The sequence below is a fragment of the Indicator indicator genome, chromosome 22, assembly GCF_027791375.1.
Source record: "Indicator indicator isolate 239-I01 chromosome 22, UM_Iind_1.1, whole genome shotgun sequence".
Taxonomy (NCBI): Eukaryota; Metazoa; Chordata; class Aves; order Piciformes; family Indicatoridae; genus Indicator; species Indicator indicator.
In genome coordinates this window covers 2,993,455-3,019,298 of record NC_072031.1, presented here as the reverse complement: position 1 = coordinate 3,019,298, position 25,844 = coordinate 2,993,455, and the positions used below count along the sequence as shown (strand labels likewise).

Genomic DNA, 25,844 nt, shown 5'->3' with positions numbered 1-25,844 from the left:
CCCTTCATCCACTTGATTATGCTGTGAGATGAAATCTAAATTGTGTAGGTGCAAAATCTCATTTCTTGAATGTGCCTCTCAAATTTCTGTTTCTAAAATAGTTGTTTGCATGCTTTGCATAAACCAGGTAGTTTGGAAGTTTGCAGCTGCAAATACTCCTGTATGATGTGCATGATGCAAAAAGCTCTGTGTGATGAAGAATAGTTTTCAAAATGAGTACTGCTTTACAGGTGCTCCAATAATTAAAAAAACAATAATTAAAAAAAAAAAGTATCCCCATTAGTTTGATTTTTGAGATGTGATTTTAGCTGTTCTCACCTAATACGGGGTGCAAGAAATTGTACTTTCTTGCATTTGTGTTAGGAGTTGAAAAAGCAAGCTAGCCTCAAAATGTGTGTGTGGTTGTAGCTTTTTTAATGTATACTGTTTTCTCTAGAATACAAAGTAAAACTTTTTGCTTTAACTAAGATGTAGACTTAGGCTGCGTGGTCGGTGGCAGCCTTTTTGGCACCAGAACAACTGGTTAGCTATTTAACACTGAATAGTTAAACAGGAAAAGCTTTTTTGTCAGTTCTTAACATTTTCTTTTGTTTTCATTTAACCCCCCCCCCCAAAAAAAAAACCCAAAACCAAAACCTGACTTGAAATTGCTGACAAAAAAAAGAGTGATGAACTTGTCAGTGGAGTATTTAACTGAGGATTATAAAATTCCCATCTGCATTCTTTTAAGAATTCCTTCGTAAATAATGGAAGCTAACACCCAAGATTCTGTATGTTTTCTATATAAAGCAGTTTTTCATCTGTTATTTGTTTGAAGAATGTTGTTCTTCACGTAGATGGTATTAAATAAATAACACAGTTTAGTGCTAATTTTGGTGTCTGCTAACATTTTGATGTTTTTAGTACAATAATTTACATCTTCAAAGCAGTAAAGAGAAGCTGATCTTCAGAATATTTTAGAATAATAAGCAGCTCTTTCTCAGAGCTTAAATAATTATTTTCCCATAGAAGGGTTGTTGTCAGAATAGAAAGGGGAAATAAAGCCTAAACTCTATTTAAAAGTGAATGCCTAAAGAAAGCATAAACTGGTTTGGGACCTAATGGTTGTGTGGTAAAGACTGAGTAAGATTTTTTTTTTGTTCAGTCCTCTGGTAAGGCTTTTAAAGTTATTTATGATGGCTGGTGTTTGTGCCAGCAAGTAAAAGGAGGCAGTGTAGCCACCTGACAGGTGATTCAGTAAGTTAAGGCTGGCCAGAAGTACAGTGGCTGGGATTTGTTGGGAGTGTCCAGACCCAGAATATTCATGGGGGCTCTGGTCAAAATGGGGACACTTCTGGTATAGGAGAGGGGATTTCCATGTCAAATGGGAGTAGGATGGAGTAAATTAAATCACTCTGGTCCCTGGGCCACCAGGCCTGAGCCTTTTACCTGTCTGTTCAAAGCTGGGACTTCACCAAGTCCACTGTTTCCCAGTTAGGCACTTTTCCCATGTACAGTCATTCTTTGCTTGTCTTCTTTGGCTCAGTGCAGCTTTCGTAGAACATGTAACAGTGCTAAGAGATGAGGTTGGAAAATTGAATAGAAAGCTCTGAGATCTGTGTCTTGGAAAACAAAAACGCACCTTCTTGTCCAGCTTATTGGGGGAAAAATATTTTGTTAATTCTGCAGTTGATAATTTTAGATAAGAGCATAATTACTTGTTAATTGCAGTGAAAACAAATGGTAAAATAAACCCGAAGTGTAGATTTTTTTGGGTAGTAGGAATCTCTTAAAATAGTAGTTTACCATCATACTTGAAATGTACATGAATAAACATAATGAAAATTGAATTTCAATAGATGATGTTGCCAGCAGTGGTCCTTCTGTTGCCCGGAGGAAGCAGTAAATGTTGCTCTGTACAGGACGTGCACGTGTGCGTGTGTGTCAGTTCACAGAAAGCACTTAACAAAAACTCCAAACCTTGAATGGTTTAAATTGTTGTTGTCGTTTTCCCCACGGTTAATCTAGACTTGTAAAAGTGACCCTGACATGGGGTTAGGATTTATCAGCACCGGGCAGACCTGCACTAATTGGTTCAGCCCTGCACGTTCCGGCTGCGGCCGCTGCTAATCTGCCATGCAGGGCTGCGGTGGCTCAGATGGGCTGGGAGGTGAAGCCATCACCTGTGGGTGTAGGACTGGGTGTGGAGTCCAGGGCTCATCCTGCTCCCTGTCCCACACTGTCTGGATGCTTCTTGGCAGCTGGGATTACTTTTTTGAAGTGGAAGAGAAGCATGACTTGGTTGCATGACTTTGAACACAAAGTACTAAACACCTTCATGATAGGCATGTGGGCTTTGTTCGTGTTTGTTTCTCTACCCAAGTTTATAGAGTGCAAATATGTGTTGTGAGTCTTGAATTTATTTTTTTTAATTAAAAAAAAAAATGAGGCTGGCAACAGGTTTTTCAGTATGAATGTTCAAAAGCTTCTTATGGAAAAGTTGCATTATTTGCATAAGATTAACCACCCTTGATTGAGCAAAAATTGTTTAACCTGGTGTCTTGTGTCTTGAGGTCTGTCAGTAGCAGATGCTTATGTTAAACGTTGGGGCACGGGAGGCAGGGCAAGTTCCCTTCCCTGCTGTGCTCAGCCTGAGGGTGTCTGAGCCTCTGGAGGCTGCCTCCCTGTTTTTTCACCACTCCTGATGGAATCTTATTCCATTCATTGCTTTGCCTTCAGAAGTGAATGGGGAATAATACATGCTTTGTATAAATTCACTCTGCTTCTGCATCTTGAACACTGAGTGCAGCCTGGTTACCAGCCTTGCTTTCTTCTTCCATCTTAAAAAGGTGGCGGAGAAATAAAGAGGTTGCAAGGAGGAAAATAAAGATCATAAAGGTGTGAAATGGCCCTTGTAGCAGTAATGGCTAAATAGACTAGGAAGTTTCTGACTGATCTACTGTGGGTAACAGGAGGAAAGATGTGCTAGAATTCTGCCTGAAAAGCCCAAGTGGCAGGGGTAGGTGCAACAAGTAATGTTAGACCCAGAGAATGTGGAATGTAACAACTGAGGTCAGGTTGAAAACAAGAAGAGTTATTTTGTATAAGATAGTTAAATTGTGGCACTTCTTGCTGGAATGTTGTAAATACTACCCATGTCTGCTGGTTTGAAAAGTAGGGGCGCATGCTCATAGGGCGTTTTGAAATGCAGGGACACTGTCCACGGATCAGGAAATCTCAGATCCATGAGATAGAGGCCTAGGAGGGTGCCCTACAGCAGTGTCCTTCCCTAGTCATGTTCTCTTCAGCCTGCTGTGCTTTCCTTTGGCTGGCGTCAAACCTGTGTACTCTGCTCTGTGGACCTCCTGTTTTGCACTGGTGCAGCTGCCTTTGAGCCAGAGAGAGCTGAGAAGGTGTCCTGGCCTGTTTCATAGTTTTCAGAAGTTTCACATGCAGCATGATAAAAGATTGTATTTGTTTCCTTTAAACTGACATTCTGGTGATTTACAATACAAGGAGCTTTACATTAAGTAGTAGAAAATAATTGTTCTCTGATGGGCTTGTTTTTTTTCCCTTCCATGCTATTCAGAATGTTTGTTTGGCATATCTTGTTTTCTTCCCTTTAGTCACCTTTTTTTTCTGAAGTGTATATTTCCAGCCTGTTTTCTCTGTCCTTATCTTTGAGTAGTTTGTTCCAGGAAGAAGTCAAACCAGCATGAAGAGTAGGCTTTATTTACAGTTCTCCCTTATAAACAGTATCCTTTCTGCTTCCACATTATAATGCAGATTGTTATAGTATTCAGTGCTCTGGGCTAAGTGGAGCCCATAGCAATTCTTTATAGAAGCACTGCTTCAAATACAGAATAATCAAGTACTGTGCTTAGGAAATTCCAAGGTCTTCCAGTTGTGCATCCTTACTGAGCAGGGCACACAGTGTGTGTCACAGCATAGATCACCACTGTCTGTTTACCCAAGGACAAGATTGCTCTTTTTTTTTCTTTTTTTACTTTCTTTTTTTTTTTTTTTTCAAATTGGCCAGAGGACTACCAGCTCACGTTTGTAGGTGATTTGGTTTGTGATTCAATGCTGCTTTGCTATAACAGGTACCTTTAAAACAATTTCAGTAGTTGCATAGTTAACCTAAAAGGTGTGATTTCTCATGAGCATATTTGATTTAGACTACTTTACTATTCAACAAATGGATTTAAGCCTGTTTTTGTCAAATGAGAAGGAAATACCATTAACTCTGCTTGCTTTCTCACAATTGTGTACCAGGTTTTACAGATTTGTTTGCTTTTCCTTCTTCTCACAAAAGCCTAGTCTCCAGACTACTAGCTACCAGTAATCACTTGAGTCAGATTCCTGTGAATCTATTTTACATATCTATCCATTTCTCTTTACAGCATCAAATGAAGAAAAAAGAGGTAAAACAAAACTAGCATTAGCACTGGAGATTTGCTAAAGGGAGACTTTTGAACGCATGACTGAAAATAACAGGAAGCAATGCTTAAGATGTTAGATCCTAAGTATGAGTCTCTGATGTGTTCATTCCACAGTTCCTCTCGCTTGGAGCAATCTGCCCTGTTTAAAGGTAAATTAATATATGAGGTTAAAAGTTAGGGTTTTTTTTTTCCCCTCCTAGTGTTGGTAAAATTAATTGCAGTGCAAAATTCATATTACTATCCAGTCTTGTTCTTTGCTAGGAAATGTTGACATTTGATCTCTAACACAAATCAACAAGGGTTCAACAGTTTAAAATTCATGCTACCTTTCTATGCTTCTACTTGTGTGAAGTTCAGCATGTATGTCAAGACAGGAGAGAGCAGTAAAACTAGCATTTGCTGTAAGCATAAATCCATTCTCAGACAGAATTTCTGCATCTGAAATAATGGGGAGTAATGTTTTGACTCTTACAAAGTAACCTCATGGAATCATCCTCCTTTCAGAGCTAGTTTGGGCAAGTGCTGTATGTGATTATACTAACCCCTGTAAGGCAATATTTTATATTGCTGTTAAACATGCAAAACCTTTTTGCTGCTGAAGGATATAGCAAGCATTCAGTCGTAGTATTTACTTGACTAGATATACCCCAACACTTTCTGAAGCTGTGGGCTGTACTTGTCCAAAATGCTGGAGAAGTTCTGGAAACGTTTGTAGCTGTCTGTTTAAGACTGAGCTGGTTTAGGTGGTGAATGTGTGTGCTTTTGAGGCTTTCACAAGAAAAGAGGGAGGTGCTAAGTGGGAGCATAAACGGCAGTCCCATGGGGTGCTCGTTATTATCCAAACAAACTTGTTTTAATTGCTATTTAATTGTCTTTTTAAAAACACCAAGAATATCATCACAGTGCTATAGTATGCTGAATGTAGTGTAGTGTATGCACACAGATGCTCTGTGCTGCTTGGACTGCCCTGACTCCAGCTAGACAGTATGTCCTTTTCTTCCCCATGCCAGAAGTTCATTGTTCTTTTAAGTAGTTTTTCAGCCTTTCTAGTGATGATTGCCGAAGAGCTTAGCATTTGTTGTTGCAAGAGATAAGTCCCTTACTCAGTAAAGCAATAAACCATAAAGAGGGGTGTGATACTGGAAAAATTGTTTAGGGTGTGTTCAGTAGGTTGGGATTGAGTGCTTCTCTTGAGCAAAGATTTAATCATGCTACCATCTCTGGAATGCAGAGGCAAGACGTGACAAGTTTGGGTAGTTGCTTCTGTAGGTTCACTGCTCTGGATACAGTAAAGAGAAGGTAGTGCAAGCCTAGTGAGTTGTTGCCATAATAGGTCATGACACTTCTGATGTTTCAGCCTTTCCTTATCGCAGGAGAAAATAATTTGTCTTGTCAACTGTTCTAGTTACTGGGGTTTGAGTATTACAGGAGAGCCAGAAGCAGTTTTCCTTCCTTTCTTCTGGATCTGATAGTTTTCTAGAAGTGTAATATAAACTAAGAAACCTCATCAGACTAAGAAAAGGAAGTATGAATGATTTTTCAGCAGGCCTTCTCTTACCCTGATGACTGCCAAGAGGTTGTGGCAGTGTGGAATGGGTAAAGTCAACTTAGTGAGACAGGTTGGCATCTTTCTGATAATGCATCAGTGTACTGAGGTTAAACTTATGCTGGTGCTGCTGTCTACCCCAAGTTCGTAAAACACTTGGGGCTTCAAAAGTGTATGAAAAATATTCTTAAAATGAGAAGGCTGTGCAAACTCCTTCAGCAAGAGCAGGAAGTTGTAAATATGTTGGATAATTATAGGTGTGTTGTTGGTGTCCAAACTGAACTCTAGTTTGTGCAGTCTTTCATTTAACACTGAATTATTCATAAAGCAATGAGTATAACTGCTAAAAGCAGGCAGTCATTTAGTCACTCTTTGTTTTAGTAAAGCTTTTTGGGTTACTTCTTAAACGGCAGCTTTTGGTCCACTGAGTAATTGCATTGGTAATACCCCAAAAGCTTGATGCATGTATACAAGAAGTTGTTCACTTTTTAAGACATCACATTCTGTTTTGTAAAGTCTCATCAGGCTGCTGATCTCTTGGAAGATAAGCAGATAAATGAGTTGCTGCAGAAAATTGCCTAGTTTATAGAGCAGGTTCTGTGTGCGCTATTTTTTTCTCAGCTGTTTCACTCTCCACAGTTACCTTGTACCTCTTTTTTTTCCACATAAAGATGGCTGTCTCAGTAGGATGAAGTTTCAAATACTATTTACTTTACAGACTGGTATCTTTCATGAGTGCTGTTTTAGTTTCAGGAACTTCTGAGAGTAATAACTTTGTTTTATTTAAGTAATAACTTTGTTTTATTTAAGAATAGAGTAGTCAACCCAAGAAAATGATCCTTTTGATTCATTAGGTACGTTGGTACAATTTAAAATCAGTCTTGCCATCCTGTGTTTTGTCAAAATGTTCTCTTTGGACAGGCAAACATAATGACAGGAATACAGGGCAACAGCAATCTAATGATTGATCAGTGTAATAAGTGGTGGCTGCAGTGCTACTGTCTGTCTAGTCATTGCTAAACATTTTGTAGGCATGGCAGAGATGAGTCTGCTTTCAGGAAGTTGTCCCATCCCAGTAATGTTTTCTTCTTCATTTACTGTCTTGCATAGCATCATCTCCTTCTACAGGGGATTTGCAGTTCTCAGTCAATAATGTAATAGTTATTTGTTTCATATGACAATTAGAGGCAAGGAAATTCCATATAATACTGTTTCTAATTATTTTTTTTTAAGATCAAATGCTGGCTACTTGCTTTATAGTAAATAAACGTCCTTTCCACTTCCTTTCTTTCTTAGTAAATTTGCAAAGGCAAAGTTTGAAAGCATTGAAGACTTTTAAACTTTGTCTCCGTAGTTGTAAGTCGTATTACTCCCTCTGCTTGTAATACCTTTTTCCCTTAAACTATAAGCTTGTCTCTCATCTTCTGTTTGGTCTCTAGAAAACATTTCCCCTCGAGACTTAGTTGTTATCCTTCATAGTGTTCTTGTTTAGAGGTTTGCATCATTGGATAGTCCTTTGGACGCCAGAACAAGTAATGAAAAAATAATAAACCATGAAAGAAGAAAAATAATAAATTAAACAAAAGCAAATTGCCCATCACTTACTAATGTGAGAATTAACTTCTGGCTGGACAGGCAAATTCCAGGATATTTACAAGTTAGGGAAACATCTATGGCAGTAGTTATCTACACCTTGACATCAGTCTGTAGGATCTTTGGGATTTATATATTCCCCTGTTCTTTCTTCCCATTCTATTCGCTAAGTGAATCTCCAGATCTGCTACTCTTTTATCCTTTTTGAAGTGCTTTAGGTGAGTTGCTTTATGTTTTGATGCCTTTGGAAAGGCAGCCACGCTGCAGAAATTGGTTGATACCTCTTCAGATTTTCATTATAGCAATTTAGGACTGTCTTGAAAGAATAAAACTGTGTAGGATGCTTTTCATTTTGTCCCTTTTCTCCTGAGTCCCTCTGTGCATTGAATGGTATTTGTATTCTACATGCAGGTAGGGATTAGAGGCCAAATAATTTCTCTTGCTTTTGAAAGGCTGAGTTCTTCCAAAGCAAATGAGGGGAAAAATTTTGCTTTGAACACTTCTAGTTTAGATGGAGTATTGTAAGTTAATTTCATGGAGATCATAGAGCTGGAAGTTTGTTTGGCTAATTTGGGGGTGTGTGGCTGGGATTGGTTTGTTTGTTTTGTTTGGTCTGTTTGATTTGTTGTGGTGGTCTTTGGTTTTGTTTCTTTTTAAACCCTGCCTTCTGAGAATAATGTCTAGTTAGGCTGGCTTTCAAAGAAATTGTTTCCAGACTTTTGGAGAAAAAGCTGCTGGAGCCCACAGGTTTTCTTGTGAGCTGTTATTCTTGAGACATGCAACACAGTCCCACTGGTTCAGTACCTGCAGGCTGCTTGTAGGCATGGTCGGCAGGGTCTTCGCTACAGAAACTTGTGAACTTACTTGCTGATGTTGTGTTTTCCATTTAAAAGCAGCTATTTATTTTTCTTCTTCACATTTTTCTGAGTTTCCTGTTTGCTTACAAGAGGTAGTATTCTTGCCTTAAGTTTTCCAATTGAGTCTCATCAGTGATCTCTGCACCACCACAGTTGGCTAACTGCTTCAAATAGTTCCAAAGGCTCTGTGTTTACTGCTGGCTTCAGGAATTTTTCAATTTCTGTATCCTGATATGCTGCCCAACAATAGCAAAGGCCAGTTTGATTGTAAAAAAGGCGATACTTAATGTAGTACTTGAAATCATGGAATGTTTCTTCATTATAACTTCCAGCAATGGGAATTCTTACTAAATTCTCTTCCCTGCCCCAGCCATGTGGCATTATCCATGTGATACTGGCATAATGAATTATGCACCAAAGAGGTAAACTTTTAGATGTTTGAGGTATTTAAAATACTGATGCATTGAACAACACTTGGGTTTAAAACCTTTTAAAAAGAGATTGTAGTATGTTCTACAGTTGCAGAGGTTTTAAGCAGTGAACACTGAGGAGATAGCTCAGGTCATTACAGGTTTCACTGCTTTTGAGCAGTGCAGTGACTTTTGACACAGACTGCATGTTCAACATGCAACTGATATCCTTTGATGTTGATGGAATTTGACTGCAACAAGACTGACTTGGCTCATTTTTCATTGGGATTTACATAGCCTGACTTCTTATCTCTTACTACCATGTTTTTTGCTCAGTAGGTCCTTTTTCTCAGTGTTTACTGCAGCTTCATTCATTCAGTGGAATTCACACCCCCCAATTTCTTGTGTACGTACATATGGTTCTATTTATATATTAAAAAAAAGCAAACACAAAAACCAACCAACTAAACAAACAAAAAAAACCCCAGCCAACCAAAACCCCACCAACAAGCAATAGAAACAAAAACAACCAAGCAAACCAAACAAACCCACACCAAAAATAGTATTAAGACTTTTAAAAAAATTGTGAAGGCTTGGATTCTAGAGTGTCAATTTAGCCCAGCTGCAGGAGCAAGTCTTGTATTTTCAGCTTCCATTCACCTCTAAAGGCAAAACCCTGGTTATGAAGTTTGGATCATCAAAGTCTTCAAGCTGCTGAGAGCCATGGATGATTGATTGTCTGAGTTCTTGTCCTGCTTACCCTACTGGTAGTGCAACTCCCTTGTCATTTCTGGGATAGCCATGGGAATTCTGCAGTGAGGGCTATGCAAACTACCTGTTGTGACATGTGAAAGTCCTTGGTACTAGTGACTTCCATCATGAGGCAGTTGTGCACAATCAGTTGTAAGCAAGGTTTTGGTATTGCTATTGCTCCTTCATTGTGATCTCCTTCACTTCCAAAGGAAGTAGAAGTGTTTCATAACCTGCTAGGGAGGCTGCCTCAGTTTCTCCTCTGCGGTTGCCAGATCCAAAAGCTAGTGACAAACTTTATCTATAATCTTTCAAGTTTTGAATATATGGTGCACAATGAGTCATGACTGAAATCTATGAAAGGGGGGGAGGCAACTAGTGATATGTTTAAGGATGTTGCTAGATCATGTAGAAGAAAAATTAGAGAGGCAAAAGCACAGTTAGAAATTAAACTGGCCGCTTCCGTGAAGGACAACAAAAAGCATTTTTATAAATATATTAATGCTAAAAAGAGGGGCAAGAGGAGCCTCCACTCTTTATTGGATGTAGAGGGTAACATTGTAACTAAGGATGAGGAGAAGGCTGAGATTCTAAATACCTTCTTTGCCTCCATTTTCAACAGTAAGGCAGGAGGACTTCAGGATAACTGGCCTCCTGAACTGGTTGATGGGGTCAAGGAGCAGTGTTGTACTCCTGAAATCCATGTGGAATTAGTTCGAGACTTGTTGAGTCACTTGGATATTCACAAGTCCATGGGACCTGATGGGATTCATCCTAGGGTGCTGAAAGAGCTGGCAGATGAGTTGGCCAAGCCTCTGTCCATCATTTTCCACCAGTCCTGGCTCACTGGAGAGGCCCCCTGAAGACTGGAAACTGGCCAATGTGACACCCATCCACAAGAAGGGACGGACAGAAGAACCTGGGAACTCCAGGCCTGTCAGCCTGACCTCAGTGCCAGGGAAAATCATGGAGCAGATTGTCTTGGGGGCAATCACTGCACACCTGAAGGATGGACAAGGAATCAGGCCCAGCCAACATGGATTTAGGAAGGGCAGGTCCTGCCTCACCAACCTGATCTCCTTCTATGATCAGGTGACCAGCCTGGTGGACATAGGAAAGGCTGTGGATGTAGTCTACCTGGACTTCAGCAAGGCCTTTGACACTGTCCCCCACAGCAAACTCCTGGCCAAGCTGCCAAGCTGCTTGGACAGCAGCACTGTGTGCTGGGTTAGGAACTGGCTGGAGGGCAGAGCCCAGAGAGTGGTGGTGAATGGTGCCACATCCAGCTGGCAGCCTGTCACTAGTGGTGTCCCCCTGGGATCAGTGCTGGGCCCCATCCTGTTCAATATCTTTATTGATGATCTGGATGAGGGGATTGAGTCCATCATCAGTAAATTTGCAGATGACACCAAGCTGGGAGCAGATGTTGATCTGTTAGAAGGTAGAAGGGCTCTGCAGAGGGACCTTGACAGGCTGGACAGATGGGCAGAGTCCAACAGGATGGCATTCAACAAGTCCAAGTGCCGGGTGCTCCACTTTGGCCACAACAACCCCATGCAGAGCTACAGGCTGGGGTCAGAGTGGCTGGAGAGCAGCCAGGTGGAAAGGGACCTGGGGGTACTGGTTGACAGGCACCTGAACATGAGCCAGCAGTGTGCCCAGGTGGCCAAGAGAGCCAATGGCATCCTGGCCTGCATCAGGCATAGTGTGGCCAGCAGGAGCAGGGAGGTCATTGTACCCCTGTACACAGCACTGGTTAGGCCACACCTTGAGTACTGTGTCCAGTTCTGGGCCCCTCAGTTTAGGAAAGATGTTGAATTGCTGGAGCATGTCCAGAGAAGGGCAACGAGGCTGGGGAGAGGCCTTGAGCGCAAGCCCTATGAGGAGAGGCTGAGGGAGCTGGGGGTGTTGAGCCTGGAGAAGAGGAGGCTCAGGGGAGACCTCATTGCTGTCTACAACTACCTGAAGGGAGGTTGTAGCCAGGAGGGGGTTGGTCTCTTCTCCCAGGCAACCAGCAGCAGAACAAGAGGACACAGTCTCAAGCTGTGCCAGGGGAGGTTTAGGCTGGAGGTGAGGAGAAAGTTCTTCACAGAGAGAGTGGTTGGCCATTGGAATGTGCTGCCCAGGGAGGTGGTGGAGTCACCATCCCTGGAGGTGTTCAAGAGGGGATTGGACGTGGCACTTGGTGCCATGGTTTAGATAGTGATGAGGTTTAGGGTGACAGGTTGGACTCGATGATCTTTGAAGTCTCTTCCAGCCTTCTTGATTCTATGAAATTAGTAGCTCACTGTCATTGTTAAAGCAGAAGCAGTTTTCCTCTGTAACTTAATTGCTGCAGTAGTGGAGTCAGTCTATAGCTTCTATCTGCATGTGACTGCAAGCACATGTTTATTGCTGAACAGTGTATCCTACGTCCTGGAGAGAGAAGAAATTCTGCAGTACTCCTTTCTAACAAGACTTATGTTGTGCCAAAAGTCACACAACCCTCGCAAAATCTTTTCTGCTTCCTCATTAATAGGAAAAAAAAGTTAGCAGACTTTGATATTTCTTCCCTGTCAATTTGAATTACTGGTGCCAGTAGAATGGTAGAGCAATATCTATTTCAGTGACATTGAGTTCATCTTATTAAACCATCTGAATCCATCTGAAGCAACAGTCCTTTTTAATCATTGGTGCTATTTTTGTTCTGATTACTTAACAGTGTGAGTATTTGAGCATGGGAATGTTGAAGTCATAGTCCATAATGAAGAATTTTTGTTTGTTTGTTTGATACTTCCTGTACAGGCTGGCATCCCATAGCAAAACTAGTTTCAGATGGGTTTTTGTTTGTTCTTTTTTTCACCCTTAGCATCAATTGTTATAACCATTTTACTTTCAGACTTTCATCTCAGCATTTCAGTGGCAGACTCAGTTAATGAGCGATGAGAAATGTGCATCTGCACAGTCATTCATATATAATATATATATATATATAATTTGTCTAGGGTGACTGACACTTTTTTCTAAATTTCTAAACTATATTGTCATGTGACAGTTTCTTTCCAGTTGCATGCCTCCGTTTTTTGACTCAATTTCATTTTGGCATTCATGATTTTTCAGTGAATAAATGAAAGCTCTTGGGTTGTTCAAAATATTTAATATGTGAAATGCCTTTTCTTGGGAGACTATCTTAATCTCTAACACTTTTAGATGTATTGTTTGTAGTGCTGTGGTATGGGTAGATAGAAAGCTGTATTTGTATGTAACCATCAATGTTTCAGAAGAAATGGTCATCACTACCTCTTCCTTGTATTCCTTTTTGTAATGAAATAATAGCTATGAAGTTTTGTGTGTTGCATTGTAGGGAGGCAGAAAGCATCTCCAGATGCTCTTCATCAAATAGTCCAACTGTGTCTAAAATTATGGTACCAAAAGCTGCATTTTAAAAATACTTTGCAACACTGTATTCCCAGAGTTAATAACATTCCTCATTCATAAGGTCACTCCATGCTTTGTTGTTACACTTTCTTAATTTGTGTAACTTATGTTAACTTTTGGTTGATGAACAGATTGTGGTTTTTGACACATTGTGGCTTAAGTTGTAGTATGTTTGGTAGGAAGGTTTTCCTGGCCAGTGTGGACAGGTATTTCTTTCTGTTTCTTAATCCTGTATTGTATAATTGAATAAGTCTTTGGCATCCTTCTGCTTGAGGCAAAGGAAAACATGTTTCTTAATTAAATCCTAGTATGATTTGACAATTCTTTCCTATGAGCTCTTAAAGAGAACAAAGGGAAATGTAAATTACTGGTTTTTCAACGCTGTTGTTGGAAATAGGTGTTCTCATACTATATGCTGGTGAATGTTGAACAAGGACTGTGTTTTGTTTGTGCAAAACGTCTGCTGCAGTAGTTGGGTTTTGTCAAAAGTTTCTAATTTCCTTTATTCACAGAAGCCAAAAACATTCGCTGTGTTATCTGGGTTCCATATCTACCAGCTGTGTTACAAAACGCGTGTCAACGTATGTCAGAAAAGGCAGCGGTGGCACACATCGTGATTCAGTTTTTCTTATCACTAAATAGTATCTCTCAGAAGCTGCCTCTATTTGTCTTACATTGACTGCTTTTGCTGTGATCTCTTGTGTGTTTTCTTCCTCTTCTCTAACTGTTCATAGTTTTGAGGGATGCAGAGCTCTTTTTCTTAGTCAAGGAAAGGCCTTTTCCCATAAAATACCCAGACAGAAATCGTCTGTTAAAAGCTCATCCAAAATATTTTAGCGAAGAACTGATTATTCCTCGGGTGTTTGCTTATGTTTTTTTCTAGATGCAAAGTTGCCTTGATGATAACTTGACAAAACCTGAAAAAATCCTAATATAAAAGTAATGTATATAATTGTTGGATTGCTATAGGCATAGTGTGCTTCCAGACACAAGTGAGCCAGAGGACAGCTTCCTTGTTAGACTCTCACCATGCTGCTGGAAATCAGCTCAGTGAGATCTTTCCTTCTTTTCTTTTTGTCCCTTTCCCTATTCTTGAGTTGCAGCAGTTTAAGCCTGTCCTCCCCTTAATTCTGTTGTAATTTCTGTTTATTTCCACTTGCTGTTGTCCCACATTGCCAGTGCAGCGGACTGCTGGTGGGGCTTCTGCAGCTGTATTGCTCAGGAGCCAGACTTCTGCCAGCATTTTTCTAATGAAATCCAAATTTGAAAACATATTGGGTTTGCTTTTGTACTAATAATGAGAAATGAGTGTGTGCCTTAATGGAAGTGCTGCATACAGTATGTCTCAGTATGTACATTTCGCTCTGAGGTTTGCTGCATCCTGAGAAGTTTATGAAAGCTGTGCTAGAGCATTAAGTTTATGATCTTTAGCAGCTCTAATCCAGAAGCGAGTCTCTAGCCTGCTCTGTTTCTTTTCATGCTTAGGGCAGAGGTTACTAGTTGCGTGGCTTTACTGAAAAGAATACATCATTGGAATGGGAATCCCGATTGTGTGTGCTGTAACGGACTGAGGCTGCAGAGGCATGTTGCACGCACCTACCACCGCAGGTCTGTGAGGAGAGGGAGGACTCTGTCGCGGTTGGTGGCTTGTCCAGCTTCACATTGGCGCGGCATTGCCGGAGCTCCGGCCTTAGATCAGAAGGCTTTTCAAAAGACTTCAGCCACCACCCGCACAGCTCTACACCTTGTCCGTGCTTTTCCTTTTTGTACAGGGGAGATGCAGCTGCCTTCAGACGGGACCGGAGCAGCCAGGCCGGTCGGTTCTGTGCTCTTTCCTCCCCTGGGTGTCCCGCAGACACCGGGCCGCTCGGTTCCGCGCTCTCTCCCGCGCTGGGTGTCCCGCAGACACCGGGCCGCTCGGTTCCGCGCTCTCTCCCGCGCTGGGTGTCCCGCAGACACCGGGCCGCTCGGTTCCGCGCTCTCTCCTGCGCTGGGTGTCCCGCAGACACCGGGCCGCTCGGTTCCGCGCTCTCTCCTGCGCTGGGTGTCCCGCAGACACCGGGCCGCTCGGTTCCGCGCTCTCTCCTGCGCTGGGTGTCCCGCAGACACCGGGCCGCTCGGTTCCGCGCTCTCTCCCGCGCTGGGTGTCCCGCAGACACCGGGCCGCTCGGTTCCGCGCTCTCTCCTGCGCTGGGTGTCCCGCAGACACCGGGCCGCTCGGTTCCGCGCTCTCTCCCGCGCTGGGTGTCCCGCAGACACCGGGCCGCTCGGTTCCGCGCTCTCTTCGCTGCGGGTGGAGGCCCTGTGTGGCCCGGCATGCCGCGCGGCCGGCTCTGTCCAGGGTCCTGACGAGCCGGGCCGCTCGGCGCCGCGGGGAGCGGTCCAGGGGTGTTCCCACGGGAACCCTGCCCGAGGAGAGTCGCCGCATCCCGGGCTGCCCACACAGTCAGTAACCTGTGTGAAGTTTTGTGGTGAGAAAGTGGTGTTGTTTCCAGAAATCAATGACCCTGGGGGAGTTGTGGTGTTGTAGAATGTGCTTATCTTTAGGGTGGTTGCAAGAGGTTATAGTTTTTGCAGTTTGATTATTAAAAAAAAAAAAAAAAGTTTATTTTAAGAATGTATTTGCTTCCCTGTAATCATGCTGAAATGATCCGTCAGCTTTTGATGTGCAAGCAATGGAGGGAGGCATTCAGTTGTTGGATAACTTGGGAAAAGCTAGTTCAGTCAAATCAATGAAGCTTTAAAATATTGGTGTTTTAGTTCATGGAGGTGTTTCGTGTCTCTTCTTTTGGTGGTATTTATGTACTTCTTAAACAATTACTGTAGCAAAACTTAATACCAGTTTGTCTTTATTTAATGAGACTTGATTATAAGATGGTGACTGTAAGGCCATTTGGAAACTGTAAGAATGACTAAGTAATCTGTGTTTCTAGTCTGCATTAATACAGACTTTTTGCTTTGTAAGTTTTCATCTGTTTGAGAGATTTTTGCAGTACTATCATACCCTGATTTTAAGTAGATGCCGTTTTGCACAAGTATGCCCTTTGTGTGTCTCATAAGCATTACCTGAGACAGGAATATTAATATAGTGGATTAATTTTTACCTCTCTCCTTCTGTGTTAGCTGGAGATACAGATGATCCTCCAAGAATTACTCAAAATCCTGTCATTAATGGGAACGTAGCAATGGCTGATGGACATAACAACACTGAAGAAGACATGGAAGATGGTAAGTAAATATTTTATTTAAAAAGTGGGGGTTTGGCTTTCTTATTGTTCTGCTGTTTGAGGACAAAATGGTCCTTGTTTTCTCTGTGCCCTCTGAACTTCATCTCATTAAAACCCAAAACCCTCTGTGGTTATGACTGCTGAGTTTCTGTATAGGCTTCCTTTTACCATAGCTGTACAATAGGATTAGGCATTTGAGGGCTTGTGATTTTCTTCACTTACTTTCTAGGTACTCATTTAAAAACTGCTGAAAGTGATACTGTCCATTGTTATGTTTTGTGATACTTCCCTTTAAACCTACTGCAGCTGTTTCTTTGCTGAACAGTGTTTTTGTCAGTTATGCAATTCCTTATGTCCTGCTCTCTTGTCAGTCTTTGTATGGTCAGTCAGTGGTTCATCAAAGCTTCTTTGTGGACTTCCAGTGTGGTTAGGAACTTTAGCCCACTCTGTCTTGGGTCATCTTTTAGGGTTAAAATGTGACTTAAGCAATACTCTAATAGTTTCTCATTATCATATTTGAATAAGGAGTGTCTGGCTGCATCTTGCTGCTCTGCATTGACACAGAAAAATAGTGTTATTGCAAAATGTTGTAATTGCAGAAACATTCCTGAAGCCTTGCATCACATAAGTGAATGATGCCTCTTTTCCAAGTCTTGTAAATCAGATTAGCTGCTTGCAGTTGCATTATTTACACATCAGTGCAATTGCTCTCTTGCTAGCCTGGTGTGCAGCACAGAGTACATATATAATGGACCGCTTGGACACTGACAAGAGAGGGGAAAAATGAAGGAAGACAGTGGCCTCTTGGATAAGCATGCTTCATTTTCCATTGGCTGCTGTTTGTAGCAAGAGGCATCAATCTGAGCTGATAGAGTGCATGAAGAGAATTTAGATTCCTCCTCAGTGAAAGTCTGTGAGTTTAATGGTTCCTGTGAAAGGTGAGGAGTAGGATCAGAGTTTGATGCTGCACAGAAACCAGCTTTCTGCTGAGTGTCTAAGTTCAAGAAACTTATGAGGTGATTTTGTTCTTCCTGCTTAGCACAAAAAGCAGTGACTGAGACTAGAAAAAAATGCAGCTCTTGTCCCCTTTGCGAGGCAACTAACCACAGGCATTGTGAAGAAGTAATAGGGACAGCAGCAGACCACCAGCAGGACTTTCAGATAAGGCTGTGTTCTCCCTGCTGGTGTGACTAAAAGCTGTTGTTGCTATGTATGATGTCTTAGCAATTAAAAAGAACCAGCTGAAGGAATGTGCTATGCTTTGTACAGAAAATGACTTTGTGAACCATGCTTTGTGAGCTGAATAGCAGCTTCTGCAAATAAAGTGAAAAATAATAAAATCAAGGTTCTGATCAGATTTTGGTGGCAAGTGCATCAGTATTTGCAACAGCGCACAGAATTAATTCTCTCAGAAGTTCAAGTTCAGACAGAAGGTCTCTAGCTAAACAAACTCACAGCTTTGCAATTATCTAATAAAGTCTTATTTCTGTGAAGAATTGCAGCAGCTAGGAGGCTTTTGGAAGCATCAGTCTTAGCCATATGCTAGTCCTGCATGCCGTATTTGGATCATTATTAAAATATTCATAGAATATTCAGCCAATTTCTCCATTAATAATTCAGGTTCAGAATATTTTAATAACCTTAGTATACTTTAAAGGTAGCAACATTTACTAAGAGTAAAGGAATCTGCTTTTCTCAAAGGTATAAAAGCTTAAATACGTATTTCAGTTTTAAAATGGATCACATTCTGCTTTCAGATCTCTGGTTTGAAGGATCTTTGTCATATCAAGGTGCTAAATGTGACATTCGTCTCATCAGTGAGAAAAACCTCAGCAAGCATTGTCAGCTGGGTCTATTCATTTTACTTTGGGCTCAGGATCATGCATGATGGGTTGTAGTTAAGAGACTTATAGGAGCCTTACTTGCCAGTCACTGCTGAATTTGTGCTGCTGCCAGCTGCAGTCCTCTATTGGAAACTGGTGGATATGTCTGTGATGGTGGAAAAAAGCTTTTATTTTGTTTTATGTTCAGGATACTCATCACACTTGCTATTTAAGCTTCATTTTGTAAGTATAATTCACATTTTAATTGATTACACTTGCTAAAAATACAGGTTTTCTGGAAGGAAAAGAAGGTTGCCATTTTGAGGGGCTGTCTTCTGTATTTTTAAAGAAACTTTTATTTTAGGGGTGGTCTATGTTATGAGACTGCATTTATGTGGAGTAGTTACTAGTGACTGCTCAAATATCTTACTGAGGAGTATCTTTCTCTGGTGAGCTCTCATGCACCAGCTTTCCTGAAAAGAAATCAGAAATCCAGGCAAACTTTCTGTGAAGCCTCTGCAGATGCTGCGTGGGCTGTGCATTTAGCTGACACCGTAGCAGCGCTGCTGCATTCTTGTACTGAAATGCTCTGAAAGCTGCTGCTTCAAAGGAGGCAGAAAGCAAACTTGGTTGGCACATTCTTTGGAAGCTTAGACTGAGGCCAGAAGTACTGATTTTGATGGTGAACAGGGAGGTGTTCTGGAGCTGGTTTGAGCTAGGTGTGGTGCAAGGCTGAGTTTTAAATCATAATGCAGTTACCAGTTTATTGATTCTGCCTCCAAATGAAGTTGGAGAGAGTAGAGCTGCTCTGGCTGCAGCTTTGTCTGGCTCTTGGTAAAAGGAGACCAGCTCTCTGTCAACAGACAAGTGAGTAGGTAAAACAGGTAGGGAACAGTTTGTAGGCAGGTGGTAGACTACTGGTTAGCTACACTTACATGTAGGAGGGGAAAAAAGAGGAGAAAATAACTCTGTGAACTTCTGTTAGTGAGGATTCTAACAGCACTGGGTAGCACAAAGGTCACTGCAGTTGTAGAGGAGAGAGAAAAGCTGGTTTCTACTGTAGTGCTATTACTTGTAAGAGATAATGGGGAGTTCTTAGGGCTGTCAGTCCATACACAAATAAGATCAGCTGTGCTACCAAGATCAGGATCGGCAGAACAACTACTTGGAAAGAAAACTGTCTTAGAAAGGAGGAGAATGAAATCTGTCAAACCTCCCTGGCAGTTGGGGTCAAAATTTTGCTTATTTTTTGTATTGCAATGTGTAATCTTCATACCATTGCACACTCTTATCAAAGGAGTTTCACTTTTTAATGTGAACCTGGTTTTTAAAAAATTGGTTCAACATAGTCCCTGGTGCTATGCATGTTACACAGGTGTTAAGCTGGAACCATGGAAAAGGAGGGGAATGTCTTATGTGTACTCTGTACTTCATGCCTGCCCTGTAAAATTGTTGGGATAAGCTGTAGGTTTTTCCTCAGCATATGCAACGTGAGGCATGTCACAATAAAGAGAACCCAGCCGTGTGCCTTCCTGAAGCTGTTGCAGTCTCCAGCACCTTGTTATAGCTGTGTACAACAGAAGCAGAACAGATTGTGGTATATGAGGAAGTGGGGATGTGGGAAGAAGGCAAAATTAGTTTAATTGTGTGTGTCAGAATAAGCTATTAAAAAAAAAAAAGTCTTGTTTAACTTTGTTTTGGAGCACTAAAATTCTTTGATTTTTACATACCACAAAGAGTGAAGGACCCTCCCTGCTCTTGAGCTATTCTTCAGTAAACTGGTGTGAGATTTTAAAATAAAACCCCAACAATCAGCCAGTGAGGTTCATCTGTTGCAAGCAGAAAACATCTGAACAGTGACTTGGTATCCACAGGGCAGTTGAACAGATTGTGAAAATCCTTTGCCCATCTTGATACACACGAGGGGCTGACTTAAACTGGGCTGTGAAGACACTACACAAGGAGAGTTAGTGGGCTGTGATTTATGTTGTAAAGTGTTGGATGTCTCTGTCTTGCTGTACCTCCTGTGTTAGAAGGAACTTCAGCGATAACAAATTCTAGTTCTAAGATATCATTTAAGAAAATAGTATCCAAAAGGAATGTGTTTCAGTGCTTGGTTCTTCTGAATGGTGTTACAGTGCAACGAAAAAAATTGATGCTTCAGTTGCCTAGCAGTTCAGTGCCTCTCAAGTTTTGGGGTTGTTTTTTTTGTGGTTGCTTCTGCATAAAGAACAACTCCAGTTGCATGATTTTTGAAAATGGCATTTTGAAGTGAAGAGCACATCAGGATTTTCAGCTGATTTTGTGTGTTACAGATACAAGTTGGCGATCAGAAGCAACATTTCAGTTTACAGTCGAACGCTTCAACAGGTTGAGCGAGTCAGTTCTCAGCCCTCCCTGCTTCGTACGGAATTTGCCATGGAAGATCATGGTTATGCCACGACTCTACCCAGACAGACCGCACCAAAAAAGTGTAGGCTTCTTCCTGCAGTGCAATGCTGAATCTGATTCCACGTAAGACCCTTTAAATTATTGTACAAGTCCTCATTTGATACTAGTTCATCTCTATTGCAAGAAATACAGACATCTACAAAAAAAAGCTTCCTGCAAAAGAAAAGAATTCTTGCAAGGGTTCGAGTCCCCATTTTTCTCCTACCTTTGTAAATCCCAAAGCATCCTTTCTGTGGGAGGAGCTAAATGTAGCTTGTGTAGCTACAAGTTTGTGGTGGAGTTTAGATGTATTTCTGTTTGATTGCTCAGGGGAAGTCTTTGGCTGTTGTCTTGGCATGAGAAAAGTTCTAGGTTTATTTTAAATGGAAGTGGTCCTGGAGCTTCAGTATCCCTGCTGGACTATTAAGTCCTGTCCTTTAAAGCATGTGAGCAGGTAGCTGCTAGCAGCTGAGGCAGAGCAGTGTATGAGGTAGTCTTCACCCTAAGTCAAGTTCATCACTCAAGTGAGACATAAACAATCATCAAGAAGTGATGCTGAGAAAATGAATGTTGGGGAGTTTATCTTGAGGGAGGGAGAGTAGAACTCCAACCTCTTTCCCTTAGCCAAAGCCTGAGTTATCACAGTGTAGACACCAAGACTAGTTTGAGTTGGCCTATCCGTCTGGATTAGATTAGAAATAGCTCGCTTCAGAGAGCAGTTAGCTTCTTAAACCATTGCTACCTGCAATAGCTTGATAGTATTTTAACACCATTTCCCTAATAAAGTGTTCATTCCAGCTTCACATTCATAGTTTGGCTTCAGAAAGCCCTGGGTATTTATGACCTCAATAACAATTAACCAAATCTTAATATCTAATAAGGAGAAAAAAATTAATAATCCTATATGAATAGTAATCCTACATATGAAAGTAATGTACCAAAAATCTCTTAACAAAAAAAAAATATATTAACAACTGTAAAAAGCTTGGCTTTGAATTTCAAGTATTTCTTCTGTATTTATAGGTCATGGTCTTGTCATGCACAAGCAGTTCTCAAGATAATAAACTACAAGGATGATGAAAAATCATTCAGTCGTCGTATTAGTCACTTGTTCTTTCATAAGGAAAATGACTGGGGCTTCTCCAACTTCATGGCCTGGAGTGTAAGTTACTGCACGTGTATTAATCTCTTACTAGAGGGGAGCACTTTTGAGCTTGCACTCCTGAATACTGAGATACCTATAGAAAAGTGCTTTTCCTGAGCTGTCACTTTCTTCTGTCACTGCTGTAGATTTTTTTTCTTTCAATTTCTTATAAATTTCTGTACTTAATTATTGTAGATTGCTTTTATTTATATTGTGATTTAAATATTCCCTTATTATTTGCTGCATATCTGAATGCTTGCTCTTTGCTTTCACTGTGTGACAGTGTCATTCTGAAGCAGTATAGATTTTCTTGCATTTCCATGTGTTCTTTGTGTACATGTGCAGATATTGAATGCTCTAATAATAGTACTAAGGCTTATCTTGAACTGAGACAGGTTTCAAAGGTTGAGCCCTTATTTTTTTATCTGGAATACTGTCCAGAAGAAGCAGAGTCTTTGATTACCAGCTCTCTTTATCCACAGGGAATTGAAATAGTATTGCAAAATCTTAAAAGCCAGGAACAAGTTTCCTGGATTGAGATATGAAAAAAAGAATTGAACTGTATTAAGCTGAGAAACAGCTTTCTTGATGTCCTTCAATTTTTCTTCTTCAGTTTGTAAATTAAAAAGGGATATCTAACTGGATGCTTCACTACAGTCACGTTGCAAGCTCCAGTTTTCATGTTTGTTTGTCATTCCTGTTTTACAGGAAGTTACTGATCCTGAAAAAGGCTTTATAGAAGAGGACAAAGTTACTTTTGAAGTCTATGTTCAAGCAGATGCTCCACACGGAGTGGCGTAAGTATCATTGGTTTAAGATGAAATTCTCATACTTTAATGTTGCTTGAGGTTATTCAAGGATTTTCTGTTACTAACATTTGTAGCTCTCATGAGACATTGTCTCTGTCACCTTTGACTGATGAATTCTCAGATGGCAATATTTTTCATTAGTCACATAGATTTGTTTCTAGGTTAAATTGCCATTCACATTAGCCAGCATAACGTTGTGGAACTTGTACAGTTTTGTGATATAACATCTGTGCAAATCTAGCCTCCACATTTCTCGTCCTACAGCTGGCTTTGCTAATTAACTTCTCTTAGTTTACAGTTTATTTAAAACTGCCTCATCTGAGGTTTTCTTGTACTTTGTCACTTCTAAACAAAGTGATTGTACTGAAATACAGATTTGCCCTTAGCAGGACATGTCTGGGTTCCATAATATATTTTTTTCCCCTGCCATATAGAACATCTTGAAAAAGAAAGCTTAACAAAATCACAAAGCAATTAATTGCAGAGGCTGTTGTTACTGGCAAGCAGTAGTGAAGTGTAGTTTACATGAACTTTAAGTGACATGAAGAGTAGTTCATACCTACTAGCAGCACTACTGTAGGGCGGATACTTTTTATTGAATACAGAACCATTTTGGTTTTAACCACTAACTGTTTCTAGGTGGGATTCAAAGAAGCACACAGGATACGTTGGCTTGAAGAACCAGGGAGCAACTTGTTACATGAACAGTTTGTTACAGACTTTATTTTTCACAAATCAGCTACGAAAGGTAATTAGTATGTGAAAGAAAATGTGATTGCTAATTGAAATATCCAATATGTTATGTGTATAAATTTATTCAAATTAGAGCTCTATGTTGTTTTTGCCTCCTTCATACTTTTAGAGAAGTTGTGACTTAGATGTTGATGCACATCTTATTCATTGCTTAGCACAGGAAGCTTCTTTTTAGAGTTTGAGCATAAGCCTTTGTTTTTATTGAAGGCAGTCAGAGTGCCCAGGGAAGACCTGAGCTTGAGGGGTATTTCTCGGACTATGTTATGAGTTACCATTGCTATAAATTGTGGGGGGCGAAAGGTTGACTCTGCCTTTTGCAGATGAGACACAGAAGTAATTTCCTTCTCTTGAAACACTCAAAACTGAGAAATCAATTGTGACTTCTTAGCCCATAAACAATGTAAGAAGACAAACATGTATGACCTCTGTAGTTAATTTGTTCAGTCTGCTAATTTCTATTATGCAGTTGAAGGTTCTGTTATTATGGTTAATGTTCTTGTAGTGGTGGAAAGCATTCTAATTTCAGTAGTTCAAACAACTTCATTTCATGTTTGCCTCATCTATGTGGGGTTTTTTATTTACTCTAGATGTTATTTCTTTGCTGGAAGGAAGAGCTACTTTAATACCAGTTTAATAAGTATCTTGTCCAAAGCCATGGGTAAATACACCAGATAATGTATCAGTTTAAAACAGTGCAGTAGCCTTAATGGGATAAAAACATAAATGATGACTTGGCATTGAAGGTGGCTATGTGGAAAAGGGGATATCCTTAGGAAAAAACGTGACTTGGCACCATTCAGTTTTTTTGAGCATCCCACTGATCCTAATTGATCCTTCTGTGCATTCCTGTGCTTATTGTGTCTCTATTAATGAAAATGAACTGTCTGACTTAAGCTTTCCCTTGTCCGAACCAGTTGTTACGTTTACATTAAGCTTTTTCTTCAGAATTTCTCTTTTTAATGTACCTACCTTCCACTGTCTTGATTTTTTTTCCACCATCTTATCATTATTTACATCAGTCTTGCCTACAAGTGTCCCAGTTGGGATTTCTTTTTTCTCTTTTGCGCTGTGTTGCTTACTCTGAAGCACTGGAAAAAATAGCACATCAAATTGCAGTAGACTGTAACTGAGATCTTACCAATGCCATGTAAAAGAAATGAATACTTGACTTGTTTTACATGATGTACCTGTTCCTTTTTTTGCAAGAGGCATGATTTTATCATTCATTATAATGTCTATTCTTTTTGCTCAGCACTCATAATGTTTGTGCATTTTGTGATTTTTGGACAACTTCACTTTGCTCTTGAGAGAAAAATGTGGTTTTATAATAGCTACATCTAATCCAATTGAGTAGTTCCTTTCAAGACTGTCTTGTAGTCACTGAATCAATATGTACCATGAAGTAATCTTGTTCCGTGAAGAAGAAATTCTTTTTGTGATACAGATTTGTTTCAAGTGAACTAATCTTTTCAGGCATTCCCCTGCACTTCTCCCTCAGCCCACAAATAAATGTCAGCTTTTAAGGAGTGTAAATATCTACATGGTGACCATATGAGAAGGCTTGATTTACTATCTGGTAACTACAGCTTCCTGTATGGAAATGTTACTGCACATCAGCTGGAATGCCCAATTCTTTTCTCATTCTTGAGGTTTTCAGAGCTCCTAGAGTCAGAACAGACTCCAGTGGTAGTTGTAGACAGTTTTAATACCCATTTGTCATTATTAGAGATAAGGAAGAATCAGCAGTTGTCTTGTCTGAAAAAGACATTTCAGTGTTCAGTTTGTGAAAACTTGTTCCTCTTAAAGCCAAATAAAATAAAATGTGTAGTGTCCACAGTTTGCTTATCACCAGTTCCATGTTGCTCTTAATCCTCCTGACTTTGAAGAGGTAATGATTTCTATTGCTGTTACTGAGAGACTGGTTAACAGAGAAGCTGGTAAAGCAATAAAGCAAAGCCAAGCACATACCTATGGAGTGTAAGACTTTGGTGAAGCATGGGCAGGGACTAATGGAGAGGTCCTTTCTTCTTTGCCCTGTTTCCAGCCAACAGATGGGAGGTTCTTGGCTACCTGAAATGACACCTCCCTTTATTAGCAACCAGATGGCTGCAGTGGTAGCTGGTAAAACCAAGGAACTTTCTCTTCAGAGTGTGTCTTTGTGACTTAAATATAGTCCACCTAGGCAAGAGGTAGAGGAAACTTCCTAAATGGGGCCAGGTTTGATCTTGGACAATATTCCAGGAGTCTTCCTATGTCTGATGTTTGTGCCACCAGCCAGTCCATTTGAAAACACTTTGCTCGTTTCTTTGAAAAATTCTCAGCAAGTCATGAGAACATTGCAGAATGTTTAGATAGCTCTACCAAAGTCATAAATACTGGCCCAGGACAGTTCTTCCTCCCCTGGCTCTCCTCAAGCTATCCAATATGTTACCTTGCTTTGGAATTTCATACATAGTATTACCTTCCCTTCTTCAAGTAATTGTCTTAATCTTGAACACATTACTTGAAGTCATCTGTAGCAATCTTTTACCATGTAAATATCTAAACTATTCTTGATATCTCTGTCTGTTGCTTAAAGTCATTGCCTATACATGTCCCTGTCACTCTTTTGTGCTCATTTCCTGAGGGAATTTCTCAGGGGTTAAATTAGAGATCCTGGTTTCT

At 40.6% G+C, this 25,844-nt stretch overlaps 1 protein-coding gene across 1 annotated transcript in view; it reads left to right on the top strand.

Moving 5' to 3' along the window:
* USP7 (ubiquitin specific peptidase 7) overlaps positions 1-25,844 on the top strand; it is a 72,679-nt gene that overhangs the window by 17,469 nt on the left and 29,366 nt on the right. The window contains exons 2-6 of the mRNA XM_054391215.1: positions 16,118-16,222; positions 20,360-20,558; positions 21,498-21,636; positions 22,327-22,415; positions 23,067-23,175. Coding sequence (XP_054247190.1) covers positions 16,118-16,222; positions 20,360-20,558; positions 21,498-21,636; positions 22,327-22,415; positions 23,067-23,175 — 641 coding nt within the window. The remainder of the gene's footprint in view (positions 1-16,117; positions 16,223-20,359; positions 20,559-21,497; positions 21,637-22,326; positions 22,416-23,066; positions 23,176-25,844) is intronic.